General features: G+C 35.9%; 1 protein-coding gene across 1 annotated transcript in view; it reads left to right on the top strand.

Moving 5' to 3' along the window:
• The window catches only part of LOC150092854 (caprin-1-like), a 156,075-nt gene that overhangs the window by 114,081 nt on the left and 21,810 nt on the right, over positions 1-20,184 (top strand). Inside the window, exon 9 of the mRNA XM_090414723.1 lies at positions 7,913-8,000. Coding sequence (XP_090270849.1) covers positions 7,913-8,000 — 88 coding nt within the window. The remainder of the gene's footprint in view (positions 1-7,912; positions 8,001-20,184) is intronic.

The following is a 20,184-nucleotide window of genomic DNA, read 5'->3' as shown; positions in this document are numbered from 1 at the left end:
CTAATAATCAATGGTAAAAATTGCAATTCGTCCATGATCGATTACTGTATTAATAATTCGTTTTATATGGTAATCTTTTAGGAAAGATAAAAAATGAATACAAAGTAAATGTTTAATAAATACTTGTACCTACATTATTTACTGCAATTTTTTTATCAGGTCTCAGTCAGAGCTGTACATAATACTATAAAATACTATTAGTTAAGAGAACTGTATATATGTGAACTGTGGGTATAGACGTATAATTAATTAAAAAAATTATAAACAATTAACAGCAGTCACTTCCCAAAACTTAGAGATCGGCATATAGCCTGTCCGATTTAAGATTAGGAAAGTGGCATAGGGCTTCACGTGATTCAAAAAGTAGAAGTTATCAAGAGTCTTTTGAACAGTTTTAGTTTTTTTTTTTTCCTTATTGGTATAAATTCTACAAGCAAAATGACTCTCCAGACCTCGGCAAACAAGCAATAAAACATAAAGAAAAAACACTGCAAATATAATACATGATGGTACAAATTAAGTGGATATTGAATTCAACATTATTTCATAGCCGAATATAGAAACTACAAGAGTTTCGTGCCAATATATAGAAACTAAAAGTTTCGGCGGATGCGAGCATAAGTAACCTTATGGGCAACTCATAGTAAAGGTGGAGTAAACTCCAGATCACTTTCCTTAGTATTTTCCATAATGTAAAGCACATCTCCTAGAGGACATGTATGATAAATAAGCCTTTGGCTCTCTATTTCTGTAATACATGATGGTTTATTTATTTTCAGTTACAATCTAGAAATTATTGAACAAAGAATAAAAAAAAAACAAACTAAACCATACTATACGGACATCGGAGGTCGCAGTATCTCTCAGATACAATTTACTGTCAAATATAACAAACCTTTACAAAACGTGTTAAACCAAACTGACAGCAAAAAAACAGTGCGGAATATCACTCGTAACATACGAATGCACAGCTGCTCATGACCTCCAAGCTATACACTGAATTGTGTAAGAATATTTATATTAAACATTTTTCATGTATCTGTCAGATCAGCCACGAGCTCTGCAGGGTTAAAGGCGCGTTAATCAAAACTCTTGCCGCATATATCAAGGGATTGTCGCAATTAATTTCGCAGTGTTAATCAAATCCCACATTAAGCAAGGGATACCTGTATAATATAGGATAGTATAATGTTTTAAATGATGGTTCACACGTGTAAGAGAGAACTAAATAGAATTTATTACTCCTATATATATTTTGTTCAATATGTCATAAACTTCATTTAGGGAGAAGACAGAAGAATTGGTAACAACATTTAAATTATGAATACAAGAACGAGTCATACAGCATGCATATAATATCACATGTCTCAGTCAGAGCTGTACATAATACTATAAAATACTATTAGTTAAGAGAACTGTATATATGTGGGTATAGACGTATAATTAATTAAAAAAATTATAAACAATTAATAGCAGTCACTTCCCAAAACTTAGAGATCAGCATATAGCCTGTCCGATTTAAGATTAGGAAAGTGGCATAGGGCTTCACGTGATTCAAAAAGTAGATGATCAAATTTGAACCTACTGTAATGTTGGTATGATTACAGTGAACTCTGTCTCACATTGATGCCATGAGAAGCAAGACTTCAGATTTCAAAAAATCTTATATAATCTTGATGTTCTTGGATTCTAATAGTAGCAGAATGGCCAGTCTGTGCAAAGTAGCAAAAATTACAAGAACAGGATATTTGATAAACCAGGCAAGGATAGAGGTGATAATGTCTTTGATAGGCAGTAAGAAAGATGACAACTTTTTTAAGGCAGTTACCACCTACCAAAGATACATTATCACCTCTATCCTTGCCTGGTGTTTATCCAATATGATAACCCCATATTATTGAGAGGGGGGGGGGGATGTTCCTCTTACAGCAGAACTTGTCTTTATTCACCAAATCTTCTTGTCCAATGGTTATAATACTAAAAAGATATATAAATTATCTATCTCACACCCCTCTCAACATAAAGACTACAGTAATGCCATTACTATTCCCTATATCCAGGGCACTGCAGAACAAATTGCCATTCTTGCCAAGTGGCAAGAATATTACTGTGAATTGCCAAGTGGGCAATTTACATTGGGCCCACGTAATAATAATAAAGATCAAAACTTTATTAAAAGTCTGGGTAGTGATCCTTCCCATAATGCATAGCAATATTATATACTTCCAAAAGTGGAATGCACTATGGGATATTGAAGCAGTTTGATGTGAAATCAATAGCATATGTAGAAGTAGCTTATTTATCACATGGGTACAGAGCAGGTTTAGTTAAAATTAAAAACAATCTTAGAGAACAGAATATAAAATATAACCATTACACAAAGTATATCATAAATTTTTCTTAATTCATCAGTAGGTTCGATGGACTGCTTTGCTCACAAGTTGCATTCATACATAATGTGAGCCATTGTTTGAATTGATGCTCCACATTTGCAAGCTGGTGTTGAACTGATGCCCCAAGGAATACAAGCATGCCTCACTTTTTAAAGAATTTTAAAACCAACGATGAAAAGTTAAAACTGAAAAGATGAATTCATGAACTTTGAATTTTGAAAGAACTGAGAATAAAAAACCTGTTATTCGTGTCTATCTTCACACATTTTACACTTGTTGCTATCTTGTACCCACCACTTTAAATCGCATACCATCTTGGCTCTAATCAAGTCTTTACTCAAGTTTTCACCATCTTCTCCTTCAAGACACAAGCATGTTAATTAATATCCTAATATCCTTCTTTATATCAAATATCAAAATATTTTAAAATTGGAGATGTTAATGTCAGCTCTTTGCTTTATGCGGATGATGTTATACTTCTAAATAAATCCGCTACAAGTCTGCAAGATTCTCTGACTAAATTGAATAGCTGTTGTAATAGATATGGTATGAAGGTCAGCAATAAAAAGACAAAGACAATGAAAATAGGCAGAATCATTGAAAATGTCAACTGTGTTGTGAATGGAGAACCTGTGGAACAAGTAAAACATTTCAGCTACTTAGGCACAATTTTTACAGAAGATGGTAAACTAAATATAGAAATAGACAACAGAATCAGCAAAGCTGGTATCGTGGGAAGTCAATTGAATAAATTCATATGGAATAAGAAAGAAATTAGTCGGAACACTAAATTAGCTGTATACAAGACAGTGTTCAAACCAATTTTAACTTATGGATCTGAGAGCTGGGTCAGAAGTAAAACACTTGACCAAAGACTAGAGACCGCAGATATGAGAGTCCTGAGAAAGATTAGAGGCGTGAACAGATGGCATCAATGGCAATATCATATTAAAAATGGGGATATTAGGAAAGAACTTGACATTGTCAGCATCCAGGAATGCGTTAGCAGAGCTAATCTCAGATGGTATGGTCACTTAAATAGAATGGGAGAGTAAAGATTAGCAAAACAAGTGTTCTCTGCCAGGTTGGCAGGAAAACGACCCAGAGGAAGACCAAGATATAGGTGGATTGATATGGTACAAAGTGCCTTAGACGATAGAAATATAAGATCTGATAATGTTGGAGTCTTGACAAGTAACAGACTGATTTGGAGGAAAATTGTAGATAGGAAGTTAGTAATGATGTAATTTTTTCATGTAGTACTGTCATATCCTGTACACCCCTTGAGGATACATGGCAGGAATTTGATGATGATGATGATGATGATGATATCCTTCTTTTTAAACCTTATTAAATTCAGCGGTTTAAGACTAGTCATTAAAAAAGGGATCTGCTCCATTTCCAAAAATTGTTTAGCATTTTCTTTCATATCGTAAATATTTTATGAACATCATGATTTGCAGTAATATAAAGTATTAACAAATTAATTTTTTTGGGGAAAAATGTTGATAAGCTAATAATAATGTAAACTTAATCAGTCGTGTAATAAGCAAATTGTCAACTGCTGGATGGCATTAGTCATTTTAGGGAGGGTTATTGATATACCCAAAGTGAGAACAATGCTGTGAATTTATGATAGGGTTAGCAGTCATAGTTGAAGTATCTTCAGTGTTACATTCAAACATACAAAAGATTATCTACTCATATTAGTGTTTTTAGAAATCAGATCAATTATTTTTATTTCACCAAAGACAAATTGCCATCTTCAAGGAACAGTACAAAAATAAATTCATGCACCCACTATCTGAGCAAGCAAGACTGAAATGAGGATTAAAGCAAAGCCTTAGTCATGAAATAAGTCACTCAATGGGCATGATTCAATGCTGTTGGCTGTTAGTCTGAATATTTCAGGATAAAAGTTCTCTCACTGTAAGGCAGATTTGTACATCCAAATTTTTTAAGGTTGGAAAAGTTTAATGTAGAGATTAAAGATTCTTTGAAAATTATTTCAGACTTAGCTTTAATTTATAGATGAGATTTTTTTTTCCCACTGATCTTCATGACAGGTATACAAAGTATGGGTCAGCCAGTTAACATCAGAAATTCTGAACATGAAGACTAATCTGATACCACTAATCTGATACCACCACTTTGCAGACTGCCTTAAATCTGTCTTGCTATGTACTTGATCACTGACTTGCTTTGTATTTGAACAATTACAAGTAAAGATCTTACTCATAGTGCAAGTGCAATATGAGCAAGATCTTTTCTTGTAGTTTGTAAAATGAGGTGTAATGTAATGGTGCATGCTGCATGTTATCCATCATCTACATGGATCACCTCATAAAGTGGCAGTAAATGTTATATCAAAATTGGAACTATTCAACTCTACTTATTAGTTCATGCAGATGTTACACTTCTAAATAAATCCAGTACGTATCTTCAAATTTTAGTTCTTTAAATTGAATAACTGCTACCACAAATTTGGCATGAAAATTAGCAACAAAAAGACACTCTATGAAAATAGGCAACAACATAGAAAGCACACTTGGCTAAAGGATTAAACTAGAATATAATTTCTTGGCAAGCTTAATTTAATAGAAAACATCAACTTCATTCTTAGCATAGAACTCACAGGTGAAGTAAAATATGTTAGCAGGCCAGGCATAGCATCAACTACATTCTCAGTAGAGAAGCTGTAGGAATAAAATATTTCAGCTTTTGAACACAATTCAGCTTTAGTGAAGATTGCAAATTAAATGTGCAAATAGAATAAGATAAGCAACTCCACCCACCATACCAGTTTACTTAAAGATCAAAGCCAGACAACTGGAGAGGAGACTTCCACATAGTCTTTTAGGGAATGTGGAGAATCAACTAAGACTTATGACATAATCAAGTCCTCACCTTCTTGTAGTGCAGCCCATTAGTAGGTATTTGCTTGGATACTGAATGAATAAGGATGGGCTTGCAATTTGGGATTTAGCTGACCAAATTTTATTCTTATTGGCTGAAATCTATATAAAATGGCCATACAATGTGATGGAATTTCATTCTGGCTGGGGCATTGCCCAGTTAGACAAGGCCCTTGCTGTTTTTGTCAGGGACTAGGGCAAAAACGAAAAGTCTTTTCATTGATGCTTATGTTTATGAGCATCAATGGAAAAGAAATGGAACTAGCAAAAGAATTGGATAAGTACCAGAGTACCAGATCAATGTAATAGGTCTTATTGAAACAAATAAGATAAAAACAAATGAGATTTCTTCTTAGCAATAGCCATTAAGATGTTATATTCATGCAATAATGGTCAGGTAAAGGAAAGACTAGCTATAGTATTCCATATTAAATACAAGGATAATCCTTTTGAATCCCTGGCAGTATCAAGTAGAGTGATATGGGAAAATATCAGAATGGGGAATTGGACAGTGAGACTTACTTGTGCCTATGGTCCCACAGAAGGTTCTAAGGAAAAAGTAGAATTTTACGAGTCATTAAAGAAAGCAAGTCAACACACACACAAAAGTTTGTCCTTGTACAGCTAAACAGCAGATTAGAAAATGATTGCCAGACATGAGAAATGGGAAAATTTAGAGTAAAGCTAATAATAGTGGTAAGGTACTTGTTGGATTTCTGTTCAGGACGTGCACTAGTCATTACTAACACCATGTTCAAACTTAAAGGTCCCCACAAATTTACATAGAAGATACAATAAGTAAGAAAAGTTTCATTGATTATATTATTATTGACATCAGTACCTTCTTGCTGGTTCTGGACACAATATATAGAGAATTTGAAAGAGGAAGTGATACCATTAGTTTTGAGCAAAATAAAATTGAATATCTTATTTCAAAGAAAAGTATGTAAGAAAATTTTTTACAAAATACAAGTTGAACAGCTTTCAGAGGTAAGATATAGACTCAAGATCTATAGCTTATCTCTGACATACTCTGTTTTCAAGCTCTGTTTTCTGACAGAGCTTGAAAACAAGAACCAAACCTTGGAGAATCATTGTAGACCTTAAATAAACCATATATATATTGATTCATCCAGAGAGTCATGTGGTGAGGTTGTTAGCAAGGGTAGAAAAATCAGACCCATGAAGTTAAACGAGACAGTCAAGGAAAAGAAGAAAATGTATCAAAATTTCCTAGGCAGTTAGTCAGCATGTGTTCTGAGAGAATGCAAAGAAAACAAAGGTGAACCTCTTTTTTCATCTACAATCTACCCAGCTTTGCCATGCCACTCAATCAAACGAACAGCATCTGCAACAAACAGTTCTCTGCTACTTTCAAATGTTTATATACCATACATTCACTTGCTCAATTCCATCTTCCTACACATTCCAGCTATCATATCATTCATAATCAATGCTGTTCTCCTCAGCTCCCTACTACTATACCTTGGCAGCACACTTGACAATTCTACCTTTGATACTGTCTGTAACAATACTCACAAATCCTGCCCTACTTCATTTGCACTTCCTTGTAAATCATTTGTTTTTGCTATCACAGTCAATTCATCCACACTTCCTCTCCTCTCCACAGCCTCAGTCACTTTCTGTTGTTGCTCCTCTCAAACAATACTTTTGACACTTGCTCCATTTTCACATCTTTTATCACAGTCCCCCATATAGTCTTCACTACTTTCCACCATTCCATTACATTCACTTCTGACTCCTCTAATACCATCCTCCTTAACACCTCCATCCAGCACTCTCTACTGTAAATTCCTTTCGCACTATTCATTCTTCCCTGCATTCATCCCTCAATCTTATCAATTCTTAATATTCTCACCTCTGTTCATGTCTTTCAAAATAGCTTTACCATTCTGTCTTCATTTTTTTTTGTAGTTCCACTGTTCTTTCTCTTCCTCTATCTTAGGTCTTACTACCCTACTGTGTCATTCACTATCATTATACCATATTCACTATGCTCCATTTTTGCTATGACTTCTTTCACCAGATCACTTTTCATAATGCTCTTACTGCTTAATTGCTTATGTTTCACTCTTTCTTACTTTGCTATCAGACCAGCACTCATCCATCTTGTTATATTCTCAATAGTCTCATCCTCAGTCACTGATACATCACTGCCCATTAACTCCACATTAAAGTTGCATTTTTACCTGCTCACATCTCTACAGGTGTGAGCAGGGTTTGATACTTAAAAGTTTGCATCTTTTTGAATACTTCTCTACAAGTGGCAGGTCAGTAGTATCCAACCTGGAAGTGAATTCAATCGATCAAATGTGGTTCATTATGACTAGTAATGAGATAGTCATTGGCTTTACAACTAGAATAGTCATTGGCTTTACAGTACTTGATGTAAGTAATAGATCTTGATTAAACTAATAGCTACAGAGATGAGTGTTGGAACTACTATTTTAAAGTATTCTTTTCTTTCTGTTTATTCACTCTTAGAATATATCAGATGGACTTAATCGTTATCCCATTTGCAGCTTCAAAATTATTAGTTTGATATGGAGTTAATAAAAGTTTTATTTAATTTTTAAACTTCAGGCTGAAGAGGTTCCTGTCACAGATAGTGAAAGCTCTAAATGTGATAGTTCAGGGCAAGCACATCATGAAGTAGTTCAAGGCAAGCTGGGTTTGTACCTTTTTTATCATTTAATAACAGAAACCTTTGCATTATTTATAAAATATTCAAATATACTATAATTAGCATGATGGAAGGTTTCATTGTGATCACTGGGCTCGTTGTGCGAGGTATCTCTATTCTGTATTTATCATACGTCATCTTCAACTTATTTTGTTTTAGCACTGTCACTACCGACTTCAAATATTCACCATTCCACATGTTGAGAAGGGGAAAAAATAATAATTCACTTGTGCACAACATCCTTATATAGTTAGACCTTGTGTTATGTCATCACTTTTACTGCATCACAATAGCTTCCCTCCCTCACATACATCTATGTGATGCTCTTACCAACTGGGTTATTGCATCACCTTTCTTGCCTGCCTGTTCTACAAACTATATTTCTTCATATACCATATTCCACAACCCTGGTGCAGTTACTTGCTTCTGGACTGTCTCCTGTGTTTATCTCTAGGTATGGAGAAGACCAGATCTACATGCAGTACTCTAAATATGGATTCATCAGTGCCTTACACAACCACTTCCTAATCCTTACTGGTGTTTTTATTCCCTCGAACAAAGCAGTAATCCCAAAGGATTGTTGCTGTGTTCTGGATTATGGGTTGTTTCACAATATCTGCTGTTTGTTTCCTATGTGCCTTATCCAGTTCATTTCAGTAAATGTGTTATAGTAGTCTGTGTTATTTCTTTTAGCATAAAAACAAGAAACTTGGCAACATTGAGATGTTTCCTTACTCTTCTACCCAATGTAACAGCATATTCAAATCTCTGACTTGTTTACATAGAATTTTCTTTTACCCTCCTACACCTGATTTGACATTCAACCATAGATACTTGTACCTCCATTGATACCTTATCAAATGCTTTTTCTATATATACAAAACTTAAGAACATATTCTTATTTCTCATTGCTGTCATTTACTCCAGCTGCCTTACCATATTTCAAGTTTCTGATTGGTTTTTCTGACTCAAGTGTTGATATATGCATTCCTTATTGCATTTCTTTGAATATTTTGCACTGTTCCTGTTGCATTTAGCAGTTTTTCAAAGTAATTATTCCACATGGCTTGGGATACCCGATGGGAAAGTTTGAATGTATTTGCCACGTGAGTGGGTTTCCCTGTGAAAGCAGCTATTTTAGGAAGACATGATACTAATGAGTCTAGGAAGGCTAGACTATTGGGAGTTTCCTTTTCCATCATAAACTGGATTTTTTGATGCTGACTATTGAGGTGGCAGAGGAAAGGGTAATGTCTGTCCCATGAGATCAAATACAGAATGCATCATCTATGCATATTAGCAGAACAGAAGGCTTAGTCATGGAAATATTTTCATAAACATTCTCTTAACTCAGCCCTTCTCAAGCATTTTATGTGGTTAAGATATGTAGATGATGTGTTCTTTATAAGGTCTCATGGTTGAGACAGGTTATTCTTTTTCTCCACCACCTCAATAGTTGTCATTCAATTTACAATGAAGGAAACTAACAATAGTCTAGCCTTCCTAATGATAACTTCTCTTTCACAGTATACAGGATATTGTGAACCTTAAAAACTCTGATTAAGATAACCTCACTGCTAGGAAAGTTGGACTGAAGGAAATAGACATTTAAGGAGAAGAAGCCAAAATTCTTAATGGTTGGTGGCATTGCAAGAGCTGTAGAAACTGCATATGAATATGACAGTGGGGCAGAGAGATTTTCAGCTGAAGAAGATCATAATCAGGCAATTCTGAGTTGAATGTTATCTGGCTTGATATATCAGAGCAAATGTGTGCACAGATGCCACCCTATATATATTTTGTTTCCTGAGTAGAACCTTTGGTTTCTGTCTCCTGACTTTCTTCATACATGCAGTGTTGGTGATGATCTTGCTGAACAGGCTCCTCACACCGTAATTAACTAGGGAGCTAGTTAATTACTTCTTCCACTGGAGAAGGCAGCAGTGGAGCAGAGTCTGCAAGCCAGCTAGTACATGGGACTGAATCTGTTGGTAACTCTTAGAGAGGCTTCTCAATCAGCTGCTGAATAATCTTGCTACTGCTGCCTCAGCTAGGTTGTGCCTTAGAAGGATAGTCAGAGCATAGTAGCCAGTGGGGGACACTGTAGAAGCCATACTCAGATTAGTGTGTGAGTAGTGCCCATTAGTCCTTTACTCTGCTACATGCCCCTGCTCTATAAATTTTATGAATATTCTATTACAATGAAAGAGAATATAAGAAATACCATCACTGCAGTTAAAATCTCCCACATTTCATATTAACTTGACCATTATATAGGTTTGCAGTATTAACATCATTGATGCACAACATTACTTACAGACATCCAACCTCAATCTGTTATTTATCACTAACCTTATCTGGTAAACACTATGACTATAACTCGCATCAACTTTTCATGTTACATCATGCATGATGTCTTTCATAGGCAGGTAGAACAGGTGATATTCTATGCCAAAGGTTTATCAGACTTGGAATCTTTTTTATATGATCTGGTTAGACTCATTATTTCCTTTTTTTTATGTGGTTCTCACTCATGAAAGGTTATAGTAAACCTATAGTACATTTGTACTGTGGGTGGGCTAAGGTTTTTCCCCATTTTTTATTAATTATATTTGTAATTTTATAAAATTTAGTTTTACATAGTCTGGAAACCTTGCTCTAGAGATCAAACATGAAACTTTTTCAAACCACTTCAGGCCTCCAATGAGTGGGGTTGTGGTCTCACACCAGGCAATGAAATTCATCTTCCACCTAAAAACAATCACAGGCATCCATGCATATGGCAGGATTTGAACTCATGACCTGTTGGTTGGAGAGCAGGTGCATCAACCAGGATGGCAACTTTAGCTTTCATTTTTTCTACCTTTAGCACTTTGTTAATGCCATTGACTATGCTGACCTTTTTGATTATTTATGTCTGAAGGTGCTTAAGAGTCAAAGCTGTATAACTGAGAGGAGACCTCCACATAGCCTTTAAAGGAATGCAGAGAACCGACCGGGGCTTCTGACCTAATGTCCAATCCTCACCTTCTTGTGGTGCACCCTGTTGGGTATCTACTTTGATACTGAACGAACGAGGATGGGCTGGCAATTTGGGATTTAGCCGACCAAATTGTATTCTTATTGGTTAAACCAAAATAAAAAATGATGGTACAACATGACAAAATTTCATGCCGGTTGGGGCGTCGCCCGGTTAAACAAGGCCCGTTGTTTTCGCCAGGGAACCAGGGCGAACAGCGAAAAGTCAGCTACTGGAACAAATCTGTAAACAAACCCCAACTCAACATCACCAGAGTTAAAGATTGGTACTATCAACATAAGAAGCCTGAATGGCAAAGAAATGGAGCTAGCTGAGGAATTAGATAAGTACCAGATCGACATAATACGGGTGACTGAAACAAAAAAAACCAAAACTGGTGAGATCTTTCTGAGCAATAAATACAAAATGTTATATTCAGGCAATGACAATCAGTATTCAACACAAAATACGAGGCTAATCTTCTTGAATGGCAGTCAGTCTCAAGTAGAGTAATGTGGGCAAATATCAGAATGGGGAACTGGACAATGAGACTTATTTGTGCCTATGGTCCCACAGAAGGTTCTACTAAGGTAGAAGTGGAGGAATTTTTTGACGCTTTAGAAAAAGCAACTGACACAATGAAAAAGGAAAAGTTGGTGCTTGTTGGGAATCTAAATAGCAGAGTAGGAAATGATTGTGAGACATATAAAAATATTTTGGGAAAATTTGGAGAAAAGAGCAAAGCTAATAATAATGGCAAATATCTGTTGGATTTCTGCTCAGGACATGGACTGGTTATTACTAACACCATGTTCCAACATAAAAATGTGCACAAATTCACATGGAGAGGCTAGGAATAAGAAAAGTCTCATTGACTATGTTATTGTTGATAGTGATGTTTTCTCCCTGGTGCAGGACACCAGAGTGTACAGAGGATTTGAAATTGGAAGTGATCACTATTTAGTCTTGAGCAGGATAAAATTGAATTTCATATTGAAAAGAATAATATGTAAGAAAGTTTTAAAGCAAATAAAAGTTGAGCAGCTCTCAGATGTGAACTGTAGACTAAAATACAGAAAGATTATTGAAAAGAAAATGAAAGAGTTTGAGAACAGGAATCAAACTTTGGAGATTCAGTGGCAAACTCTGAAGAAAACATTGATTGATTCTGCTAGGGAGGCATGTGGTGAGGTTGTGTGCAAGGATAAAAAAATCAGAACTCCCTGGTGGACACAGGAAGTTAAAGAGGCAGTGAAGGAAAAGAAGAAAGCATATCAAAAGTTCCTGGCAAATAAGTCAGCTTTTACTCTTACAGAATACAGAGACAAATGTAAGAAAGCTAAACAGTGTGTAAAACTAGCTAAACAAAAATCATGGGAGGACTTTGGCAAGAATATAGAAAATAAATATCAAGAAGGTGGCAAAATATTCTAGAGGTTGTTGAAGCTTAGGAATGGAGGAAAGAGTGCTGTAAAAGGAATTAGAGATGATAAAGGTGACATGAAAACAGGAGAAAAAGATATCCTTGAAGTATGGAGTAATTACTTTGAAAAACTGCTAAATGAAACAAGCAGTGATGACAGCACAGTGATAAAAAAACACTGACCAGACATGCAGTCAGGAATGCATATCCATACTTGAAGTAGAAAAAGCCATGAAAGGCTTGAAATGTGGAATGGCAGCAGGAGTAGATGATATTCGACCAGAAATGCTGAAGTATGGTGGTATTAGAGTCTTACAGTGGCTACACTGCATAGTTCAGAAAGCCTGGACAGAGGGATGAATTCCCGATGATTGGAGTAGAGCTCTCATAGTATCCATATATAAAAAGGGAAATAAAACTGAATGTGAGAATTACAGAGGTATTTCCCTACTGAGTGTTCCTGGCAAGATCTATGCAAGTATACTTGAGAAATGGTTGAGAAGAATTGTGGAAGAAAAGCTTGGTGAAGAACAAGCTGGATTCAGGCCAAATAGAGGCTGCCAGGATCAGATCTTCACTTTACGACAAATAGTCGAGAAAGCATGGGGGATATAACAAAGATCTGTATTTAAGTTTTGTCGATTTGGAAAAGGCATATGACAAGGTGCCAAGAGAGAAGCTATTCAATACGCTACAGTTATATGGTGTCAATGGGGCATTATATCAAGCAATACTTAGTCTTTATTTGAGTTGTAAGTCAGCAGTTAGAATTGAAGGAAGTACAGGAAGATGGTTTAATGTTAAATCTGGTGTGAGACAAGGATGTACATTATCCCCTCTGTTATTCATTATCTATATGGATCACATTATGAAGGAATGTGGTATTAAACCTGCTATCAAAATTGGAGATGTTAATGTCAGCTCTTTGCTTTATGCGGATGATATTATACTTCTAAATAAATCCGCTACAAGTCTGCAAGATTCTCTGACAAAATTGAATAGCTGTTGTAATAGATATGGTATGAAGGTCAGCAATAAAACGACAAAGACAATGAAAATAGGCAGAATCATTGAAAATGTCGACTGTGTTGTGAATGGAGAATCTGTGGAACAAGTAAAACATTTCAGCTACTTAGGCATGATTTTTACTGAAGATGGTAAATTAAATATAGAAATGGACAACAGAATCAGCAAAGCTGATTCTGTTGTCCATTTCTATATTTAGATTTAGATTCTGTTGTCCATTTCTATATCTACACTGACATAATGGTCAGTTTTTACGTCTCCTCCCTATTCACCAATGTCCCACTCAAAGAAACTCTAGAGCTCATCCAAGCCAAGTTTCCTCCCGATATCTCAGTCCTATTTCAGTTCACAATGAACTCAGGCTATTTCGTTTGGCAAGGAAAATTCTACAAACAGATAGAGGGGACATCCATGAGTTCACCACTTTCCCCACCCTTGGCAAACTTCTTTATGGAGACCTTTGAAGAGAAAGCCTTAAACTCTGCCCCACAAAACCCCACTATCTGGCTTCGATACATAGATGATGATGTTCGCTATTTGGCCACATGGCTCAGATACACTCCACTCCTTCCTAACACACTTAAACAACCAACACCCCCAGAGTCCAGTTCACATTAGAAAAAGAGGAAAACAACACCCTCCCCTTCCTAGACACTTTAATCACTCGCCAGCTTGAAGGATCTTTGGTTTTTCTCTGTTTACAGAAAACCCACCCATACAGGCAGATACATTCACCAGCAAACCCCCCCCCCCCCCACAACAATATGGGGTTATAAAAACACTACATAACAGGGCAAAATTAATCTGCTCAGGTGACGATGCCCTAACCACTGAACTAAACCACATCCTCAACACTTTCTTAACCAATGGCTATAACCCCAAAAAAATCCAAAAAATACTAAAACCAATACCCCCCCTCCCTCCACAATAAAGATTACACCAGATCTATCACCATCCCCTACATCCGGGGCACCTCTGAAAAAATAACCAATATCCTCAAAAAATATGACCTGACTTCTTGTTATAGATGACCATATAAAAAGTTGGCATCCCTTATCTGCTCTACCAAAAACCAACCACTTCCCCTGTATACCAGGTCCCTTGCAGCTGCAAATTGTCCTACTTTGGTGAAACAGGCAGGACAGGAAATATCAGGAATTCAGAACATAAAGACTACATCCGGTTTCACCAGTACAGCCACTCTGGGCTGGCTGTACTGGTGATACTTAGATACCCGCCATAGAATTCGTTGGAAGAAAACTAAAATAGTACACCGGAGCAAGTTCAAATACGAAAGATTATTCAAGGAATCATCAGCAACTCTAAAAAAAATGTTCCAAACCTCAACAAATGTGGGTGCATGAAACTATCCCAAATTTGGGAGACTTACATTATGAGAACTTCAGCCCAACGGCCAAGACAACCCAATTAGCCTGCCAGAGGACACCATTAGGACTTTAGGAACAATATTAGTTTCTTGCTTTCTTCCTCATTTGCTTTTGTTATTGCCTGCATGCACATACCATATTTTTATGTTCCTGAAGATGGCAACATGACGTTGCCAAAATATTGAAGCTATTCATTAAAGTTGCCTTTAATTAATATCCTTTATATACATTGTTAATCCAGTTTTTTTTTATTAAAGAATAAGGGTATGTCTCTGGGCCTAGTTAAAGGAAAACTATGAAGCTGAAAGACATTAAAACATATTCAAAATATAAATCTATTATTCTGGCAGGCATTGTTTCTTTTTTTCATACAACTGTCCCTTCTACAAATTTTCCTGCTTCTCTCTTCACAATGGCCATTCTCTGAGCATTGCTACTTCAAGTTTCGGTTGCACAAAAAATATTTTAAATTTGTTTCTGTGAAATCTCTTTCGGCTTGTCAGTGATTAAATTTTCTTCATATTCTTCAGGATCTTCCCACTGTGCACCTAAATTTAGCAGGTCAGAATCGCTCAGTTTGTCAGAATGAGATTTAATTAACTTAGATTCATTTGAAAAGCCTCTAAAATCATTTGCACAATGTGAAAGAATGTGCTTCCTAATGGATCTCATATTGCTAGCAGTAATTTCATTCGACTTTGTGACTTTATAAGCTGAGATTTCTCTGATTTAGCCAGAAAAGTCTTGGAAGGCATTGGCTTCAAAAAAAAGGCCAGTTTCATCGACATTAAATATTTGTTGGTCACAATAGCCCCCTTCTTATACAATTTTCTTCAAATCTCTGGATAATTTGCGGCCACCTCCTTATCGGCACTTGCAGCTTCGCCTGTGATTAGAACATTATGTAGGCTATTTCTCAAGCCACCCAGCACTGATGTGGAATTCTTCTTTTCCATCATTGATAGCCCTTTCTTTCAAGGTTGCAACGAGACTATCCTTTTGATTTAATAAGGTCATTTCTTAGCAAGATCCGTTTTTAGTTACAATCTTCGATCGGTGTACAAAGAAGTCTCTCTGATTCAATCATTATAATACTTTGCATTCAGCAGCTTTGCTTAAAATTGCTCTTATAGTTAATTCACCCATTTTTGTGTTCTTGTCTTATCTTTGCTCTGGACTCGCCTTGTTCACTTCCTTTATTATTTCAAGTTTTTCTTCCAATGAGATTACTTTTAGAATCATTTTCACACTTTCACTTTTTTTTTGCTCACTAATTCTTTTACTCATGATGAAAGGTTGGGAAAATACTTTAAAATAAAAAATGTAAGGAAAATAATTGCAAAGGAGGTATGAGATGTGATCAGGAAAATGATATGCAATTAGCAGACGACATAAATTATGGCGGTAAAAATTTGGAACATAGTATACATAGCGTACATGGAAGTAGTGTAGTATGCCATTAAAAATAACTTTGTAAAGTGTTTTAAATCAGTAACTAAATTATTTCATTCTGGCGAGTGATTTTTTATAATAGTTACCCATAAAAAATGTATAGATAGAAAATTTTTAAAATCTGTAACATTTATTTTTAAGATGTATATAGGCACACTAATCAAATTTGGGTATCGAAAAAAAATGACGCACTAATCGAGGGATTACTGTACTTCTAATTAAAGATGCCAAGAAATTATATTCTTGATTTAATCCTTTATCCAAGTGTGAAATAACTTCACAACTTGGCAACTCGTATATAAGGGCTAATGACTTCACATCACCTGTCTTAGTATCTCATAATGCAAAGCACATATCCTTACGGACATTTATAATGCTGTGCATTATGGGAAGGGTAACAACCCGGACTGGTTTTGACCTTTATCGAGGTCTCAAAAGTAGCAACCAGACCCAGAAGTGATATCATCATCATCAAATTCCTGCTATGTACTCTCGCGGGGTGTACAGTGTTATGTCCCCTTATTTCCATATACAGTAAAACCCCGAAGTTATGCGGTAGATGGGACCAACAGAAAGCGCACAAGTCGAATTCGTGTAACTCGGGGTATAATTTTGCATGTAATTTATATATATAAACATAAAATTGGGACTAAAGGTTTACAAAAACACCTATATTTTTTAAGAAATATAATCATAATTGTAGTTTTTCGTACATAAAAAAAAAGTTATTTCGATGTTGATGGTTTCATAAAATCTAATAGATTCGTCTGACGGCATAATGTCTTTTTCTTGTCACGCAAAATTTCTTCATAGCAAGCTAATGATTTTTTTATTCCTTGCCTTTTGCCTTGTGGCTACAGTTCGTTCCTCGTTAGAGTCTATGTCCTCCAAAATCTGTAAACCTTTCTTTTATGATTGTTCTTACTGTAGATTCCTGTAGATCAAACTTCTTTGCTAGCTCACAAATTTTCATTCCGCCTTCAAAGTCCTTAATAATGTTGAGTTTTGTTTCCAAAGTCAATGTTTTTCTTTTCTTGCTAGCTGTAGAAGAATCGCACTTGCTTCTTTTGGACGACATTATTTTTTACGTGATAAAATTTTTATCAAAAACATAACATTAAACAATCGCAAGGTTTGTAGACTATAAAAATCGTGCATGAATGGAGACCACACGAAACACGTGAGTGCTTGTTCACAGTATGTGCGACACTGGCGAATGCGGCCGGCGCCTGAAAGATATGACTAGTGGTGAGGCGTGAAGCAGGACGGGAATATATACATATAAGAAACCACATAACTCCGGATTCTCGTAAGTCGGGGTATGACTGTATTTTAGTTTGTATATCTCAAAGGGATCTCTTATGTGTGACACTCGTGATTTCTCTGGTTGACAAAGGAATAGCCCGAGGATCGAGCCAAAACCTATGTGGATGATTCTTCCTAACCAACCTCTCGTTAAGCCTAAGAATATTTATTTTTTTATTGCGCCACTTGGGACCCTTAGATTAATTGAAATATTGATCAAGAGGTTGGTAGAGAGCTTCGCCAAAGTATCACAAATAATTGCAATCGTGACCGAAAAGTTACACTGAATGAGTTCCCCGCTTAGATCCGTATTATTTCACAGGTGGTGCATTAAATTCCATACAGACACAGGATTTAGTTAAAGAATAGCAAACATTTATTTAACAATATTTACACATAGAAAGTTTTTCATCCAATAAGGGTTAAGAATTAAATCAAGTCTAACAGAATTAAATCACTCAAATGAAATTTACGCTAAGTTTCAATAAGCCTTATATATCTTTCCTGATACAACTACTTAACACTATGAACTTTAATTAAACAATCCCTAATTTCATATCCTCACTCTAGACACAGTCTTATAATTCCTTTTATAAGCAGACATTAATCTAATACACATTTCATCAGATTACTCATAATATTCCATACACTTGGCTCTCTTTGTCCTGATGTCCTCATAATAATTGCCTCTGGTAGGTTCTGTTACAATAATTCTATGTGAGATTAAGCTCTTAATTCATACACGTGCAATGGGAAAATCATACACTCTTAGTCACAAAGGATCACACAGGCACCATTCAATTAACCTTAGTTATTCCATACAAAATATCCTTTATACACTACTAATTTTAGAACTAACAATTCTTTTCTTTAAGCATTCACTCCTGAGATCAAATTTCTATTATAATATTCTTGGATAAGTTTAACAATTTTCAACCAAACAGTGCCTATTCATTTTATACTTTCTTTAAATCAAATTAATCATTTTCCTATAGTCCTTATTTTTAACTATTCTCAGAGTTCTTCGCTAATTATTTCTTTTACAATTCTTAGATTCTGCTTTCACACGCTAATCAGAGAACAAAATTTTACTTATCTATATGCTTCGTCTTCTTTCCCTCCGATCGACGATATGCCAACGTGATCTTCTTTATGGACCTCTAATTTCTTAGCACTGTAGGTACGAGCTTTCTTGGGCACTTCATGCTGTATAGCCTGCTACTATGTGGTGGAATTTTGGAATCAAAATTTTCGCCTACAACCGTTCCTTCTGCATGATAGCGATGGAATCGGCACCCTTGATACATGGCCGACCACGAGGTAAAAACCGCGGGACATCCACGAAGATCGCAGGAGCACAACCCAGCAATGCTAGACCAAGACTAAAAGACCTCGAGGAGGGGGTTCCAACCCTTTTATACCACTCTCCTATTGGCCGCTACCGTAAACTTGGCCGTTCACCCAAGGCACGAACATGCTTGTGACGTCACAGCGTCCGATTCTCCTGCTACTCGCTTGCGTTCTGCCAGCATGGGACAGTATGCGGTAGCGTTTGCTTTCCTGACTGTATGCCTGTTGAGTGTTTTTTACCACTGTTCCATCGGCAGTGTTACATTGCCTTCTTCATGGGAACATAAAACTATGATAAGTGCATGCAGGCACTAACAACGTGCAAATGAGGCCCAAGAGAGTAACTAACATTGTTCCTTTGCATCCTAAAGGTGCCCCCTAGCGGGCTAAATTGAGTTGTCTTGGCTGATGTTCTCATTATGCAAGCTTCCCAAATTTATTGAGATTTGGGAAGTTATTTAGAGCTGAGGCTGATTCCATGAATAACCTTACATATTTATATTTGCTGCAGTGAAGTAAAGTGGCTTTCTTCCATCGTGTTCTGTGGCAGGTATCCAGAGCATGGTCTGCAAGGCCAGAATGGCCATAGTGAGGAAGTTACTAACAAACTAAAGCCTTTTAACTCTAGACCTCCCCTGAATATATAGACTACCAAAAATCCGGGAGAGTTAAATAGTTTGCTTGTGTTGTGATTTGTAATTATGGACTTATTTCTCTATTTCAATAAACCAACATTTTGGATTAGTTTTTTATTATTCCAGCCCAAATTTTGATTTAGGTTTTTTCAAAAAAAATCAGTTTTATTTTTCTGTTGCCTATTTTAAGTCCAAGAAAAATACTGAATTTATCGATTCTATTTGGTTTCCCATCCCTAGTTAAAACAATTGTGATTCTTTTTTCACACACAACCTTAAATCATTCTCAAATGTGTTCTGACATTAATTTTATGAAATGTCTGCAGAGCCAGAAGTTAAAATGGAAACAATAACGTTGAATGATAAATGCACGTAAACACAAGAGAGATATTTAATTAACCAAATATTTCTCTTTTTTTTTTTTTTTTTTTTTCTCTTTTGCTTCGAGATCACTCCACATCAAGAAATTGATTATAATCCAACCAACAGACAACTAAAGAAATTAAATTCTCTCTTAGATGAAGTGATCAGTTTAGATAAAGGCATGATTGAAAGACTTAAAACTCATTTTGCA

This window comes from Typopeltis vanoorti, chromosome 25, assembly GCF_054136105.1.
Source record: "Typopeltis vanoorti isolate ZY-2024b chromosome 25, IOZ_Tvanoo_1.0, whole genome shotgun sequence".
Classification (NCBI taxonomy): Eukaryota; Metazoa; Arthropoda; class Arachnida; order Uropygi; family Thelyphonidae; genus Typopeltis; species Typopeltis vanoorti.
The sequence above is the reverse complement of the archived record's forward strand: the minus strand, read 5'-3'. Positions and strand labels throughout refer to the sequence as shown.